Source organism: Sus scrofa, chromosome 1, assembly GCF_054392235.1.
Source record: "Sus scrofa isolate SSC_HxYL_T2T_F1_AM1 chromosome 1, Sscrofa_HxYL_maternal_Yorkshire_Landrace_v2.0, whole genome shotgun sequence".
Classification (NCBI taxonomy): domain Eukaryota; kingdom Metazoa; phylum Chordata; class Mammalia; order Artiodactyla; family Suidae; genus Sus; species Sus scrofa.
Genome location: NC_139383.1, coordinates 108,290,219 through 108,307,756, shown reverse-complemented (window position 1 = coordinate 108,307,756; position 17,538 = coordinate 108,290,219). Strand labels below are relative to the sequence as shown.

The following is a 17,538-nucleotide window of genomic DNA, read 5'->3' as shown; positions in this document are numbered from 1 at the left end:
GGCCCTGTGTGATGAAGAGACGGGGCTGTCTCTTGGAATCCAAGATCAGAAACATAGCTGGGCTTCAGGAAGAGCTGGTCCCAAGAATTGGAAGGCCAGCAGGAATCTTGAGAGTCCTTTCTGTTTATCCTTGCTTCTCAGTGGCTAGAGGATGGCTTCCTGTCACCCTCAGCTCTGTAGCCCAGTTCTCTCCATGGTGGAAAACCTTTCCATCTCAATTCCAAATTACCTATGACTCTGGCATAGCTTTTATTCGATGCCTGTCTCTGATCCAGTCATCTATGGCCAGGGAGTGGAGTCAGACTGAATAAGCTGTGTGCCTCTGCTCACCACTGAGGAGTAGGTGGGAAGGAAGAAGAAAAGGATGGGGAGGGCAGCAGACAGATAATGGGCAGACACTCCCCCAATATCTACTATAATGATAAAGATCAGGGACATGTAAGCACCGTAGAATTATTTCTAGGTTATTTTGGCTAAAAAATTTGCAATCTTAGAAGAAACTTAAAGATTTACTTTGAAAAGATATTTATCTTTCTGAATATGGATATAATTTGAGATTCTTAAGGTAATGGCATATTCCTTGAAGTAATTAGTGAGTTTTAGCTTTGTATGTATGTATAATACTACATTCATATGGTCCTGTCCTCAGTTGCTGGGAGACAAGTTCTAGAGCAGTTCTAATAGAAATAAAAGGTGAGATTTGAATGTACTTGAAATTGTCTGTAGCCACATTAAAAATGTAAAATGAAACAGGTGAAATTAACTTCAACAATATATTTCATTTGGCCCAATAGATCCCAAATATTATAATTTCATGAACGTAAGGATTAATAATGAAGTATTTTCTATTAAAAAAAAAATCTTTGCAGTCAACAGTCTGGTACGTATTTTATATCTCAGTGCACCTCAGTTTGGGCTGGCCACATTTCAAGTAGTCAGCCGCTACATGTAGCTAGGGGTTACCACATTGGACAACATAGTTCTGGAACTAGCTAAAGCAATCCATTTTTTTTCATAGTTTCTCTTAAAATTTTCTTGTCATAAGCCTTAATGCTTATGGATTGCTCTTTTTAAAAGTATGCTTCATCAGCCACAGCAGAGAACCCTAGGAGGTAGGATTTTTAAACTAGCCATGGAAGACTTGCCCATTTGGAGGATTTGCTGTGTGCCATGTGTATTGGCAGAGCAGAACACAAATTTTTAAACCAGTCACCAGGCTCTAAGGCTGGTTCTTGTTTTTCCTAATCTTCTGATTCCCGGAATGTTACTTTTAAAGTCCTTGGAAGCTTCAGTTTGCTTATCTATTAAAATTGGGTTTATGAGGGGCTTGCTCATTAGAAAAGGTTTTAATGGAATTTAAATGTGCTAATAAATTGGAAAGTGCTTTGAAAAACATTTAAGAGTTATACAAATGTAAAGCATTATTTTAATTTACTAACTGGGAAAAAAGCAGTGTATTTTGGAATCTGTAATAGCTACTACTACTGAGATTTTATTTTGTGCCAGGCACTGTTCTCAGTGCTCTTATACCTATTACATAATTTAATGATAACACTTTTGAAGCAGGTACAGTTATTACTATCATCTCTGTTTTATATATGAGGCATAAAGAGTTAAGAAACTATCCTAAGCTTACATAGCTAGTAACTAGTTGAATTGGAATTGGAAGGCACTTTTTTTTTTTTATTGTAGCAAAATACGCACCACATAAAGTTTATTATTTTAACCATTTTAAAGTGTACCCTTCTGTGGTATTAAGTACATTCACACTGTTGTTTAACTGTCTCCACCCTCCATCTCTAGAACTTTTTCATCTTCCCCAACTGAAACTCTGAGTTTACCACACACCAACTCCTCATTCCCTCCCCTCCCACCTCCCTGCCTCCAACCACACCAATGGCCAACCACCATTTATGAATCTGACTACTTTAGGGACCTTATATATAAGTGGAATCATACAATATTTATCTTTTTGTGACTGGCTTATTTCACTTAGTGTAATGTTTTCAAAGTAACATGTTAGAATTTCCCTTTTTAAGGCTGAATAATAGTCCATTGTCTGTATATACCCCATTTAGTGCCATCATTCATCCGTCAGCAGACGCTTTGGTTGCTTCCACCTTTTGGCTATTGTGAGTAATGCTGTGAATGTCAGTGTACAAATATATCTGTTTGAGTCCCTGCTTTTAATCCTTTTGGGTATATGTATAACCAGAAGTGGAATTGCTGGATCATATGGTAATACCATATTTGATTTTTTGAAAAATTGGCTTACTGTTTTTCACAGCACCTGTACTATTTTACACACCCACCTGCAATACACAAGGGCATGTTACTTACTTATGTCCCCTCCAACACTTACTCTCCTTTCCTTTTCTCTTCTTTGCTCTGCTTTTTGCTATTAAGAAATAATAGCCATCCTAATGGGTATGAACTGGTATTCATTGTGGTTTTGTTTTACATTTCCCTAATGACTAATGATGTTGAACATCTTTTCATAAACCTTTTGGCAATTTTTATGTTTTCTTTAGAGAAATGTCTGTCTGAACCCTTTACCTATTTTTAAATTGGGTTTTGTTGTTTCAGAGTGTTTTTTTAGGGCTGCACCTATGGCATATGGAAGTTGCTGGGCTACAGATCGAATCAGAGCTGCAGCTGCCAGTCTATGCCACAGCCACAGCAATGCCAGATCCGAGCTGTGTCTGAGACCTACACTGTAGCTTACAGCAATGTCGGATTCTTAACCCACTGAGTGAGGCCAGGGATCAAACCTGTGTCCTCACGGATACTAGTCAGGTTTGTTACTGATGAGCCACAATGGGAAGTCCTGTGCCAGAGTTTTTAAAAAATACATTCTAGGTATTAACACCTTATCAGGTGTATTATTTGCAAATATTTTCTCCCATTCTCTTGGGTTGACTTTTCACTGTTGATAGTATCCCCTGATGTGCAAAAGTTTTTAATTTTGATGAAGTCCAGTTTACGAATGTTTTTCTTTTGATGCCTTTGTTTTTGGTGTCACCTCCAAGAAGTCATTGCTGAATCCCTTGTCATGAAGCTTTCTCTGTTTTTAAATATAAGAATGTTTTTGTGGTGTTCCTGTTATGGCTCGGCAGAAAGGAATCCAACTAGGAACCATGAGGTTGTGGCTTCGATCCCTGGCCTTGCTCAGTGGGCTAAGTATCCGTTGTTGCTGTCAGCTATGGTGTAGGTCACAGATGTGGCTCGGATCCAGGGTTGCTGTGGCATAGGCCAGTGGCTACAGCTCCGATTAGACCTCTAGCCTGTGAACCTCCATATGCTGCAGGTGTGGCCTTAAAAAAAAGACAAACAAAAACAAACCCTCTAGTCTCTGTGTCTCCTGTCAGTTTGCATCTTTTTTCTGTTTTTCTCTATATAAATTACTGAGGTTTATGCATGTGCTCTCTTTCTCTTCTTCCCTTTTGTTGTTGTTGAACTATTTGAAAGTTTTTTTTTTTTTTTTTTTGGTCTTTTTAGGGCTATACCCATGGCATATGGAGGTTCCCAGGCTAGGGGTCCAGTCCCAGCTATAGCTACCACCCTTCGCCAGAACCACAGCAATGTGGGACCCGAGTCACGTCTGTGACCTACACCACAGCTCACAGCAACGCCAGGGATCGAACCCGAGTCCTCATGGATATTAGTCGGGTTTGTTAACCGCTGAGCCACGACGGGAACTCCCTGAAAGTATTAGATATTGTGAGACTTAAAGTATTTCTTAAAAATAATGACATTTTTCTAAGTAACTATAATCCTGTGATCAGCACTGCCCTTGGACCTGGGTACTTGGGACCCCTGCCTTGTGCTCTGTGCTTGGGAATACCTTTCTTGAATTTTTCCAGGTCCCTTCAGCCCTCCTTCCTCTCCACTTCAGTACCCACTAGGTAGGGCGCCCCAAGTGGTTTTCTTTTAGTAGTTTTGTGTTGAGTAAATTTTCTAATTACATTGAGAATAGAAGCTTAACTTCATTTTGATGATTTTATTGTTCACCACTCTATACTGTATTTTCCTTCTAAATTGTCTTTCTTATCTTTCTATGTTCCTTTAACTGGTTAGTGTGTACATAGGGGTATAATTATTAATTACCTTTCTTTTCTTTCTCTAGTACCGAGTTGAAGCTCTTGGAGGAGGCAACCATTTCAGTCTGCAGGTCTTTAGGTAAGGAGGAAAAATGAGAGAGAAAGGGTGGGGAGAGAGAGAGAGTGTGTGTGTAATGTGTATATATATGTATGTGTATGAAGGAAATTATTTCAGAATTTCTGTTAAAATTTTTATTAGTATAATATGAATTGAATTAGTGAGGTGATATATTTTTGATGATGATAATTACAATAGTACTAATAATTCTGTCATGGTTTTCACTGATGCTACTAGAGAGTACCATTCAGTTAACAGCAGTGAGTCACATGTGATTAGTTCCAAGTAGTGCTAATAGACTCTGCTAAGCCAAAGAGCTTGTTCTTTTTGTGAATTTCGAAATACTGAGAAAACCTAAATATTATTAGTTTAGTAGTTGACTGTATAGTTCCTAGAGAATATAGGATCATTCATCCTTTGCTTTGTCAACCACATGTACTATGTATGCTGTTGTCGGCCATGCTAACTAGAATAATTATCGCTCATTAATTGGAAAATATGTTAGGAAGCTTCTCAAATTAGTAGTAACAACTTGGTGTTATAGTAAAGTACATGGGCTCTGGAATTATTTTATGATCTTAATTACAGCTCTGCTACTTATCAGCTCAGCTTGAATTTCCTCCTGTAAATTCCAGGGTTCTCAGAAGGAGAAAATCAGATAACATATGAAATATCCAGTATTGTGTCTGGCATCTCATAATTATTCATTATTTCTGTCAACAAATTTCATTTTTTGGGACCTCATTTATCAATACTTTCAATTTGGTAGTTACTGGATTTTTTTTTTTTTTTTTTTTTTTTTTTTTTTTTTTTTTTTTTTGCTTTTAGGGCTGCACCTGTGTCATATGGAGGCTCCCAGGCTAGGGGTCTAATCAGAGCTACAGCTGCCGGCCTATGCCAGAGCCACAACAACGTGGGGTCTGAGTCATGTCTGTGACCTACACCACAGCTCACGGCAATGCCGGATCCTTAACCCACTGAGCAAGGCCAGGGATTGAACCCGCAACCTTGTGGTTCCAATCGGATTCATTTCCGCTACGCCATGACGGGAACTCCCTTGGTAGTTATTGGAAAGAAATGTGAATGCTTAAAAGATGTGAATAGTTATATGTGTCATTGTTACTTTGAAAATCGGAGATAATGTAGCGAAATGCCTGTTGTACAGGAACTTAAGAAGTGATAACAAGCTTGTTTTGAATCAAGCTTGGGGTAAGCTCCATGTAAGTTGTGTGGCTAACTCCCATATAAGTTACTCTGCCAGAAGCAGTCTTTGATGAAATATTTTTGCTTTTAAAAACAAATTATGTTGGTAATGATAGAGATGTTATCATAATAGTTGCCTTGAATTTTGTTTGCAGTTAAATAGATTTGAGAATTTTGCACTAAACAGATCTGGCTTTCAAAAAGTTGACAGCTTGCTGATAATTAATTTTATATTTAACAGTGATATCAATGCAGTTATTATGGTGATGACTTTGAATGTGACCTTGGGGTTTTTACAGAAATAACATTTTAAAATTGGGAGTAATATTTACTTATTAATATAATGTGGAAAGCATACCAAAATGGAAAAAAAGAAGTAATTGCTCATAATTCCACAACCCTGAATAGCCCTTTTAATGTTTTGCCTTCTATTACTTATTCTTTGGATATACATTTACAAACATATATGCATGTGCACAATTATTTTAATCTTTGTTTTTCACTTGATATTCTGTATTTAAGTATGTCATTCTATATTTAAAACTTTAGGGAACAGCAAAAAAAAAAGAATATATGTATGTGTATTATATATGTTAATGCCAAAAATATGTGTTAATATATATATATTTAATTCCAAAAATTCCAACAGTATAGTGGTACAGTTAAAATTTTCCTGCATTACCCAGTTTGGGAAATCACTGCTGATCTTCTTTGCTAAGATTTTGTTCAGAGTATTATGTATTTATTTATATGGATAGTTTTATGTAAGTGGTATTATTTATATGTTGTTTTTACTCAACAGTATTCAGAAACTTATTTTCACATCCATAAATATAAATGTATATATCAACCTTTAAGAGCTATGTGGGTATGCAACAATTCTCTCTTTGGTCTGAAAATGTTTTCATTTTTCTTTCACTTTTGGAAGATGTGTTTGCTGACTGTAGAACAGTTTGGCATTAATTTCTTTCTGTACTTTAGTACATCATTCTGTTCTTGTTCCTCTCATTTTTGTTGAGTTTAAAGCTGTCAGTATTACTACTGTTGTTTTGAAAACAATGAAGTTTTTTTTTCTTCTGCATGCTTTTAAGGTTTTCTTTTTTGTCCTTTGGTTTTCAGCATCTTAGAATAATATGCTGAGGAGTGTCTTATATGGTACGTTTGTCACAACTAAGGAATCAGCATTGGTACATTACTGTCAACTAAACTTGATACTTTACTCAGATTTCTTTCCTCCCTCTCTCCCTCCTTCCCTCCCTTCTTTCCTGCTTGAGATTTGTAAAGGTTCTTAAATCTGTGGGTTGATGTCTTTCATCAGTTTTGGAAAATTCTCAACTATTATTGATTGATACATTGATTCTGTCCTGTTTTGCCTGTCCTATCTTTCTAGGATCTCTGTTATACTTCTGTTAACATCTTCATTGTGTCCCGTATGCCTGCTAGGCTTTTACAAAATTTTACATTATTTTTTTCTCTATGACCTTCGGTAGAATATTTTCTGTTAACCTGTCTTTAGTTTACTAATCTTTTCTTCTGTTAAACCCATCTACTGAGATTTTTTTTAAACTACAATTTTAAGGGAGTTTCTGTTGTGGCTTAGCGGTAATGAACCCTACTAGTATCCATGAGGATGTGGGTTCAATCCCTGGCCTTGTTCAGTGGGTTAAAGGATCTGGCATTGCCATGTGCTGCGGTGTAGTTTGCAGATATGGTTCGGATTCTGTGTTGCTGTGGCTGTGGCATAGGCTGGCAGCTACAGCTCCTATTCCACTCCTTGCCTGGGAACTTCCATATGTCACAGGTGCAGCCCTAAAAAGATAAAAAAAAATTTTTTTTAAATTTAGAATAGCTTTAGATTTATAGAAAAGTTGCAGAGCTTTGTAGCAGTCCCATGTAACCCTCATCAGTTTCCTTTATTGTCAACATCTTATACAGTACGTTTGTCACAACTAAGGAATCAGCATTGGTACTTTACTGTCAACTAAACTTGACACTTTACTCAGATTTCACTAGTTTTCCCAAATGTCCTTTTCCTGTTCCAGGATACTACATTACATTTAGTTATCAAGTAGCCTTAACTTCCTCTGGTCTGGCTCTTTCTCAGATTTTCTTCATTTTTAATGGCTTCTACAGTTTTGAGGAGTACTTGTAGAGTAGTTTCTAGAATGTCCCTTAGTTTGTTTGATATTTTGCTCTTGTGGCTAGATGGGGGTTTGTGGGAGGAAGATCATAGAAGTGACCTACTGTTTTGAATACATCATATCATGGGTACATGCTATTAATGTGAGTTTCACTAATGATCTTGACTTTGATTGTGTGGCAGGGTTGTATTTGTCAATTTTCTTAATTATAAAATTGTGCCCCTTGCTGTTGCCTTGATTTTTTTTTTTTAAACTGATATATTCTTGTGTGGGTCTTTTTTCACTCCTTTTACTGGAGATAAACGATGGAGTCTTTCAGTTAAAAAATGCATTTCCTTCAGATGTGAAGGATTTTCTTTTAAGGTTTCTTTTCTAATTTCTCCCCATCAATTTTTAAAAAAATTTTTATTTATTATTATTTTTTTTTACAGAATAAAATACATATATTTACACACAATTACATTCACACAGATTATTATAACATGGATCTTAAGAAACAGATTAAGTGACTCCCACTGGAGAAGTGGAATGGAAAATATGCTGAGGCAAATAGGAAGTTTATTCTATACTTTATCCCAATTTTATGGCTTTCATCTTTACTACTTAGTTTTATCTATTACATTTCAATTTTTCTTTAAAAATTAGCATTATATTAAATTGTTATATTATGCAACTAAAATTTATAAAGAAAGCCTTATATACCATTAAATATTTTATATAGCATAGTAAAAAGAATAACTGGTAAGCATAACAAAAATAATACACCCTCTGAAAATAAGTAAAATATAAAATGCATAAGTTGGTTAAAAAACAGTGTAACTATATAAATATGTCCTCACAATTTGTTCCATCTCATTGATTCTTCAATAAAGGCATTACACCATTCTAGGTGATGTGATAAACAAGACGTTATAGACTTTACATTGTACCTTGGGGAGAAATGGTTATTAATAATACAATTGTAGAACTGTATTATTTAATTGTACAGTGGCATTATGTAATTATAATTATCATAAGTTCTTTGCTGGAAAGGAAATCAGAATCAGATCTAAGAAGACTTCAGCATTCCAAGAATGATGTCAAATGACCCCCTTCATGGTGGATTATGCACTTATTTACTGTGAGATATATTTCTTCTCCAGAGATTCCTTGTTTGTGTATCAATTGTAGATTTTTGGTTTGCAGTTATTCTGAAGTTTTGATGTAAGAGTCTATATGTATATGAGATTGTTTTAAGTTGTTGGTCTCTTAATTGCAAGTTCATCTCTGGTGTCCCGCATTTGTACCCACCTTTTCTCATGATTTCTGATTTTGATGGTATAATTGTGCATGGATGATTTTGTATCTTTACTGTATACATACCTTTACTGGTGAGCCTTGTCATTTGTGGAATTTTTGTTTCCTGTTGCTGATCTTTTCTTTCCTGCCTAGAGAAATTCCTTTAGTATTTGTTGTAAGGCTGGTTTAGTGTTGCTGAATTCTCTCAGCTTTTGCTTATCTGAGAAGGTTTTTATTTCCCCTTCAAATCTGAATGAGAACCTTGCTGGGTAGAGTATTCTTGGTTGGAGGTTTTTTCCTTTCATCACGTTAAGTATATCATGCCACTCCCTTCTGGCCTGCAGAGTTTCTGCTGAAAAATCTGCCGATAATCTTATTGGGGTTCCCTTGTATGTTACTTGTTTCTTTTCCCTAGCTGCTTTCAAGATTTTCTCTTTGTCTTTAATTTTGGTCAGTTTGATTATTATGTGTCTCGGTGTGTTCCTCCTTAGGTTTATTTTATTTGGTACTCGTTGTGCTTGCTGGATTTGAGCAGGTGGTTCCTTTCCCATGTTAGAGAAATTTTCGGCTATTATCTCTTGGAATATTTTTTCTGTGCCCTTCTCTCTCTCTTCTCCTTCTGGCACCCCTATAATACAGATGTTGGTGCGTTTAACATTGTCCCAGAGGTCCCTGAGACTCTCTTCATTTTTTTTTCAATCTTTTTTCTCTTTTCTGTTCTGCATCCGTAATTTCTTCTAATCTGTCCTCCACCTCGCTTATTTGTTTTTCTGCCTCCTATATTTTGCTGTTACCTGCTTCTAGTGAGTTTTTTATTTCAGTTATTGTATTTTGTATCTCTTCTTGTTTAAGTTTTATATCTTGTATCTCTTTGGTTAGTATTTCCTGTAAGTTATCCATCTTTGCCTCCAGTTTATTTCCAATGTCTTGCATCATCTTCAGCATCGACAGTCTAAAGTCTTTTTCCTGGAGGCTGAGAATCTCCCATTGCTTAGCTGATTTTCTGGGGTTTTTCCTTTCTCCCTCATCTGAGTTATAGTTCTCTGTCTTTTCATTTTTATAAGTTTTTGGTGTGGTGACCTTTTTATAGATAATAAAGCTGTAGCCTCTCTTACTTTTGGTGTCTGCCCCCCTGTGGCTGAAGTCAGTATATCTGCCTTGATTTTGAAGGAGAGTTTTTCTGCATACAGAATTTTGGTTGGCGTTTATTTTCTCTCATCCCTTTGTCATTCCATGGCCTTTCAGACTCCTTTTTTCTCAGATGAGGAGGCTATTCTTTTTTGTTGTTGTTGTTAAATTACTCAATTTTATTACATTTATAGTTGTACAGTGATCATCATGATTTTATAGCATTTCCATCCCAAACCACCAGCCCATCCCCTCACCCCCAAACCTGTCTCTTTTGGAAACCATAAGCTTTTCAAAGTCTGTGAGTCAGTATCTGTTCTGCAAAGAAGTTCATTGTGTCATTTTTTTAGATCCAACATGTAAGTGATATCATATGATGTTGGTGTCTCACTGTCTGACTAACTTCACTTAGCATGATAATTTCTAGGTCCATCCATGTTGCTGCAAATGCTGTTATTTCTTTCCTTTTAATGGCTGAGTAATATTCCATTGTGGATATGTACCACATCTTCTTTATCTATTCCTCTGTCAATGGGCATTTGGGTTGTTTCCATGTCTTGGCTATTGTATATAGTTCTGCAATGAACACTGGAGTACATATATCTTTTCTAGTCATGGTTTTCTCTGGACAGGTGCCCAGGAATGGGATTGCTGAATCAAATGGTAATTCTATTTTCAGTTTTCTGAGGCTTCTCCATACTGTTTTCCACAGTGGTTGCACCAATTTACATTCCCACCAACAGTGTAATAGGGTTTCCTTTTCTCCACACCCTCTCCAGCATTTATGGTTTGTAGACTATTTTTGATGATGGCCATTCTGGCTGGTGTAAGGTGGTACCTCATAGTGGTTTTGATTTGCATTTCTCTAATAATGAGTGATGTTGAACCATCTTTTCATATGTTTTTTGGCTATCTGTATGTCTTCTTTGGAGAATTGTCTGTTTAGATATTCTGCCATTTTTTGATGGAGTTGTTTGTTTTTTTTTGGCATTGAGCAGTAGGAGGTGTTTATAAATTTTGGGGATTAATCCCTTGTCGGTCACTTCAGTTGCAAATATTTTCTCCTATTCTGTGGGTTGTCTTTTCATTATGTTTAGGGTTTCCTTTGCTGTGCAGAAACTTTTAAGTCCCATTTGTTTATTTTTCTTTTTATTGTCATTACTCTAGTAGGTGGATCTGAGAAGATACTGCTGTGGTTTATGTTGGAGAGTGTTTGGCCTATGTTTTCCTCTAATAGTTTTATAGTGTCTGGTTGTGTATTTAGGTCTTTAATCCATTTTGAGTTTATTTTTGAGTATGGTGTTAGGGAGTGTTCTGAATTCATTCTTTTACATGCGGCTGTCCAGTTTTCCCAACACCACTTATTGAAGGGGCTTTCTCTTCTCCATTGTATATTCTTGGCCTCCTTTGTCGTAGATTAGTTGGCTGTAGGTGCATGGGTTTAATTCTGGGCTTTCTATCCTGTTCCACTCATCTATATTTCTGTCTTTGTGCCAGTATCATACAGTTTTGATGACTGTTGCTTTGTAGTATAGTCTGAAGTCCGGGAGCCTGATTCCTCCAGCTCCATTTTTCTTTTTCAGGATGTCTTTGGCTATTCTGGGTCTTTTGTGCTTCCAAACAAACTTTAAGGTATTTTGTTTGAGTTCTGTGAAAAAAATGTCCTAGGTACTTTGATAGGGATTGCATTGAATCTGTAGATTGCCTTGGGTAGTATAATCATTTTGATAATATTGATTCTTCCAATCCAAGAGCATGGTATGTCTTTCCATCTGTTTGTTTCATGTTTTATTTCTTTCATCAGTGTCTTATAGTTTCCAGAGTACAGGTCTTTTGACTCTTTAGGTAGGTTTATTCCTAAGTATTTTATTCTTTTGGATGTGGTGGTAAATGGGATCATTTGCCTAATTTCTCTTCCTCATCTTTTGCTGTTAGTATATAGAAATGCAGTTGATTTCTGTGTATTAATTTTGTATTCTGAGACTTTGCCAAATTCATGGATGAGCTCTAACAGTTTTCTGGTAGAGTCTTTAGGATTCTCTAGGTATAGTATCATGTCATCTGCAAATAGTGGTAGTTTTACTTCATCCTTTCCAATTTGGATTCCTTTTATTGCTTTTACTTCTCTGATTGCCATGGCTAGGACTCCCAGAACTATGTTAAATAGTAGTGGTGAGAGCAGACATCCTTGTCTTGTTCCTGATCTCAGCGGGAATTCTTTCAGCTTTTCACCATTGAGAATGATGTTAGCTGTGGGTTTGTCACATATGGCCTTTATTATGTTGAGGTAGATTCTCTCTATGCCCACTTTCTGAAGGGTTTTTATCAGAAATGTGTGTTGGATTTTGTCAAAGGCTTTTTCTGCGTCTATTGAGAGGATCATATGGTTTTTATTCTTCAGTTTGTTAATGTGGTATATCACACTGATTGATTTGTGGATATTGAAGAATCCTTGGAATAAATCCCACTTGATCATGGTGTACAATCCTTTTAATGTATTGTTGGATTCAGTTTGCTAGTATTTTGTTGAGGTTTTTTCTATCGATGTTCATCAGTGAAATTGGCCTGTAGTTTCCTTTTTTGGTGGTATCTTTGTCTGGTTTTGGTATCAGGGTGATGGTGGCCTCATAGAAGGAGTTTGGGAGTGTTCCTTCCTCTACCATTTGTTGGAAGTTTTTTAATCACAGTTTCAATTTTAGTACTTGTGATTGGTCCATTCACTTTTTCTATTTCATCTTGGTTTAGTCTTGGAAGATTGTATTTTTCTAAGAATGTGTCTATTTCTTCTAGATTTTCAGTTTTATTGGCATGTAGTTGCTTATAGAAGTTCTTATGATCCTTTTTATTTCTGTGATGTCCATTGTAACTTCTCCTTTTTCTAATTTTATTAGAAAATAAAATTTCTAATTTTATTGATTTGAGTTTTCTTTTTTTCTTGGTAAGTCTGACTAAGGGTTTATCAATTTCATTGATCTTTTCAAAGAACCAGCTTTTTGTTTCATTGATCTTTTCTATGGTTTTCTCCATTTCTATTTTATTTATTTCTGCTCTGATCATTATGATTTCTTTTCCTCTGCTAACTTTAGGTTTTGCCTGTTCCTCTCTCTAGCTGCTTTAGGTGTAAAGTTAGGTTGTTTCTTTGAGATTTTTCTTCTTTCCTGAAGTAGGCTTGTATTGCTATAACCTTCCCTCTTAGAACTGCTTTTGCTGCATCTCATAGGTTTTGGAGTGCTGTATCTTTGTTGTCATTTGCCTCAAGGTATTTTTAAATTTCCTATTTGATTTCTTCTGTGATCCATTGGTTGTTTAGTAGTAGCATGTTGTTTAGTCTCCACATGTTTTTGTTTTTTGTAGTTTTGTTCTTTTTGATTTCCAGTCATATACCATTGTTGTTAGACAAGATGCTTGATATAATTTCAGTTTTCTTAAAGTTATTGAGGATTGATTTGTAGCCCAGAATGTCATCAATCCTAGAGAATGTTCTTGTGCACTTGAGAAGAATATGTATTCTGCTGCTCTTGGATGCAATGTCCTATAAATCTCTCTTAAGTCCATCTGGTCTAATGCTTCATTTAGGGCCTGTGTTTCCTTGTTGATTTTCTGTCTGGATGATCTGTCCATTGCTGTAAGTGGGGTGTTAAAGTCCTCCACTGTTATTGTGTTATTGTCAATTTCTCCTTTAAGGTTGTTAGCAGTTGCCTTATAGATCGTGGTAATCCTATGTTGGGTGCATGTATATTTACAATTGCTATATCTTCTTATTGGATTGATTCATTGATCCTTATGTAATGTCCTTCTTTGTCTCTTATAATATTCTGTATTTTAAGGTCTATTTTGTCTGATATGAGTATTTCTGTTCCAGCTTTCTTCTGATTCCCATTGGCATGGAATATTTTCTTCCATCCTTTCACTTTGTGTATGTCCCTAGAAGTGAAGTGGGTCTCTTGAAGACATCATATATATGGGTCTTGTTTTTGTATCCATTCAGCCAGTTTGTGTCTTTTGGGTGAGGCATTTAGTCCATTTACATTTAAGGTAATTGTTGATATATATGTTCTTATTGCCATTTTTACTAACTGTTTTGGATTTGTTTTTGTTGCTCTTTTTTCTTCCCTTCTTCTCTTGATGTCTTCTCTTGTGGTGTGATGACTATCTTTCATGTTGTATTTGAGTTGATTTTTCTTATTTGTGTGTGTATCTATTGTAGATTTTTGGTTTGCAGTTACTCTGAAGTTTTGATATAAGAGTCTCTCTCTATATATATGAGATTGTTTTAAGATGTTGGTATCTTAATTGCAGGTGCATCTCCTGTGTCCTGCATTTGTACCCTCCGCTTCTCACGATTTCTGATTTTGGTAGGGTTTATACGTGAATGATTTCCTACATTTACTGCTTATATGCCTTTACTGGTGATCCTTGTCATTTGTGATATTTTTGTTTCTAGTTGTGGCCTTTTCTTTTCTGCTTATTAAAGTTCCTCTTGGAGTTCCCATCGTGGCTCAGTGGTTAACGAATCCGACTAGGAACCAGAGGTTGTAGGTTCGATCCCTGGCCTTGCTCAGTGGGTTAAGGATCTGGCGTTGCCCTGAGCTGTGGTGTAGGTCACAGACGTGACTCAGATTCCGATTTGCTGTGCCTGTGGTGTAGGCCAGTGGCTACAGCTCCGATTAGACCCATAGCCTGGGAAGCTCCATATGCCGTGGGATTGGCCCTAGAAAAGACAGAAAGCCAATAATAATAATAATAATAATAATAATAATAATAATAATAATAATAATGATGATGATAAAGTTACTCTAGTATTTGTCATAAAGCTGGTTTAGTGTTGTTGAATTCTCTTAGCTTTTGCTTGTCTGTGAAGCTTTTGATTTCTCCTTCAAATCTCAATGAGAGCCTTGCTGGGTAGAGTAATCTTGGAGGTTTTTTCCTTTCATCACATGAAGTATATTGTGCCACTCCCTTCTGGCCTGCAGAGTTTCTGCTGAAAAATGTGCTGATAGCCTTATTGGGGTTCCCTTGTATGTTACTTGTTTCTTTTCCCTAGCTGCTTTCAGTATTTTCTCTTTGTTTTTAATTTTGGGCTATTTGATTGATATGTGTCTCAGGGTGTTCTTCCTTGAGTTTATTTTATATGGTACTCGTGCCTCCTGGATTTGAGTGAGCGGTTCCTTTCTCATGTTAGGGAAGTTTTCCCTGGTATTATCTCTTGGAATATTTTTTTCTGTCCCCTTCTCTCGCTCTTCTCCTTCTGGCACCCCTATAATACGGATGTTGGTGCATGTAATGTTTCCCAGTGGTCCCCGAGACTCTCTTCATTTCTTTTCAGTCTTTTTTTCTCTTTTCTCTTCTGCTCAGTGATTTCTACTAATCTGTCCTCCACCTTGCTTATTTGTTCTTCTACCAGCTGTATTTGCTCTTGGTTGCTTCTAATGAATTTTTCAGTTATTGTATTTTGCATCTCTGCTTGCTTAAGTTTTAAATCTTGTATTTATTTGCACAGTGTTTGTTGTAGATTATCAGTCTTTGCCTCCAGGCTATTTTGGATGTCCTGCATCATCTTCACTGTCATTAATTTAAAGTCTTTTTCCTGGAGGCTGCTAATAATCTCTAGGTCAGTTAGCTATTTTTCTGTTTTTTTTCCTTTCTCCCTTATCTGAGTTATAGTTCCTTACCTTTTCATTTTTTGTAGGATTTGGTGTGGTCTTTTTGCAGACAATAGAATTGTAGCCTCTCTTACTTCTGATGTCTGCCACCCTTGTGGCTGAAGTTGAGAAGGGAGCTTGCTATAGGTTTCCTCATGAGAGGGACTCGTGCCTGCCCACTGGTAGGTGGAGCTGGTTCCTTTCCCTCTGGTTGATGGGACTTTGTCTCTAGGTGAGATTAGAGGTAGCTGTGTGCCTGGGGGGTCTTTAGACAGGCTGTTTACTGATGGGTGGGGCTGTGATCCCATGTGGATTATTGTTTGGCCTGGGGCTTCTCAGCACTGATGGGTGGGGCAAGATTTTCCCAAAATGGCCACCTCTAGAGGAACACACACTGATGAACACTCCCGAGACCTTTGCCTCCAGTGGCCTTCCCCACAACAAGCCACAGTCACCCTGTTTTCCCAGGATATCCTCCACGAACTGCAGTCAGGTCTGACCCAGATACCTATGGAGTCTCTGCTTCTGCACACAAACCCCACTGGCCCTCAATGCCAGACGCTCTGGGAGCTCTTTCTCCCAATGCAAGATCCCTATGTATAGGCATCCAATGTGGGGCTCAGAACTCTTACTCCTGTAGGTGAGTCTCTGTGATACAGTTACTTTCCAGTGTGTGGGCTGCCCACCCGCTGGGTATGGGGTTGTTAATATCGTGTAATCCCCTTCTACTGTCTTGATGTGGCCTCCTCTTTGTCTTTTGGAATAGGATATCTTTTTGAAAGTTCATTTGGTTGAAGGTTGTTCAGCATTTGGTTGTAATTTTGTTGTTTTTATGAGAGAAGGTGAATTCCAGTCCTTCTAATCCACCATCTTAATCCCTTATGAGAACTTTGTTTTTTTTTTTTTTTGTTTTTTTTTTTTGCTTGATAATCATTTTTAAAATTTTGCACTGTGTGTATCTTCAGAGAGGTCTGCTCTTTAATTATATTGCTGTTTCCCTGTAAGTGATGAGTCATTTTTTTTCCCCCTTAATTGCTATCAAGGTTTTATCTCTGTCTTTATAACATTTTAAAATTTATTCTTTGTCCTATATAGGGTTTGTTGATAGTCTTGGACTTGTAGGTTAATGTTTTTATCAATTTGGGGATGTTTGTGGCCATTATTTTTGTTGGGCTTTTTATATTTATTTTTATTACTTTTTCCCCTGAATCTACACAGAAAGTTTTCTGGGTCCAAGACAGATCTATCTTCCTCCTTCCTTCCTTTCTCTTTTTTGGTCAGCACCTGTGGCATGCAGAAGTTCCCAGGCTAGGGGTCAAATCAGATGCAGCTGCTGGGCTCTACCATAGCCATAGCAACGTGGGATCTCAGCCACATCCCAACTACACCATAGATCATGGCAAAATTGGCTCCTTAACCCACTGAGTGAGGCCAGAGATTGGACCCAAGTCCTCATGGATACTAGTTGGGTTCGTTAACACTGAACCACAACATGAACTCCAGATTTCTTATTAAATACCTCACAGTAAGTTATCAATGCCTTTTTCTTCCTTCTTCCTAGTTCTTACCCACTAAATAGTGCTGTGAGAGCCAGGTCAGTTTTATGTGAGGAGGTGAGGGACAAGGTAAAATGATTTTCCTTGCTTATTAAAGGGGAAGGAGTTGGCTGTCCCCTCCTATCTTTACCCAGCTCTTTGGTATGTAAATAGAATCTCTAGAACCCAGATACCTTCCCTCTTCCCTCTCTTGGCTTTTTAGACCTACAGGTGTCTCCTAGCTCTGGGAACTTCTTTCCTCCTTGAAACATAAATATTTGGGAAGATAATGCTGTAGTTTCTCCTGCACCATTAGATTCACCCTTGGTGTTTATCATACCACAGCAGTAACCAGAGACATAGCAGTGACAGTACTGGATCCATAACCTGTAGAGCCCCAGGGAACTCCAGGTTGCTTGGTTTAAATGAGACCTTCTATTACTCCTTCTCTTT

General features: G+C 37.0%; 1 protein-coding gene across 8 annotated transcripts in view; it reads left to right on the top strand.

Annotated features, from left to right (window-relative positions):
* DYM (dymeclin) overlaps positions 1 to 17,538 on the top strand; it is a 381,717-nt gene that overhangs the window by 46,539 nt on the left and 317,640 nt on the right. For all 8 annotated transcript variants that reach the window (XR_014808552.1, XM_021092955.2, XM_021092922.2 and 5 more), the window contains exon 3: positions 4,127 to 4,179. Coding sequence is in view for 7 of the 8 variants with exons in the window: in XM_021092955.2 (XP_020948614.1) it covers positions 4,127 to 4,179 (53 nt within the window). In the remaining variant the exon portion in view is untranslated. The remainder of the gene's footprint in view (positions 1 to 4,126; positions 4,180 to 17,538) is intronic.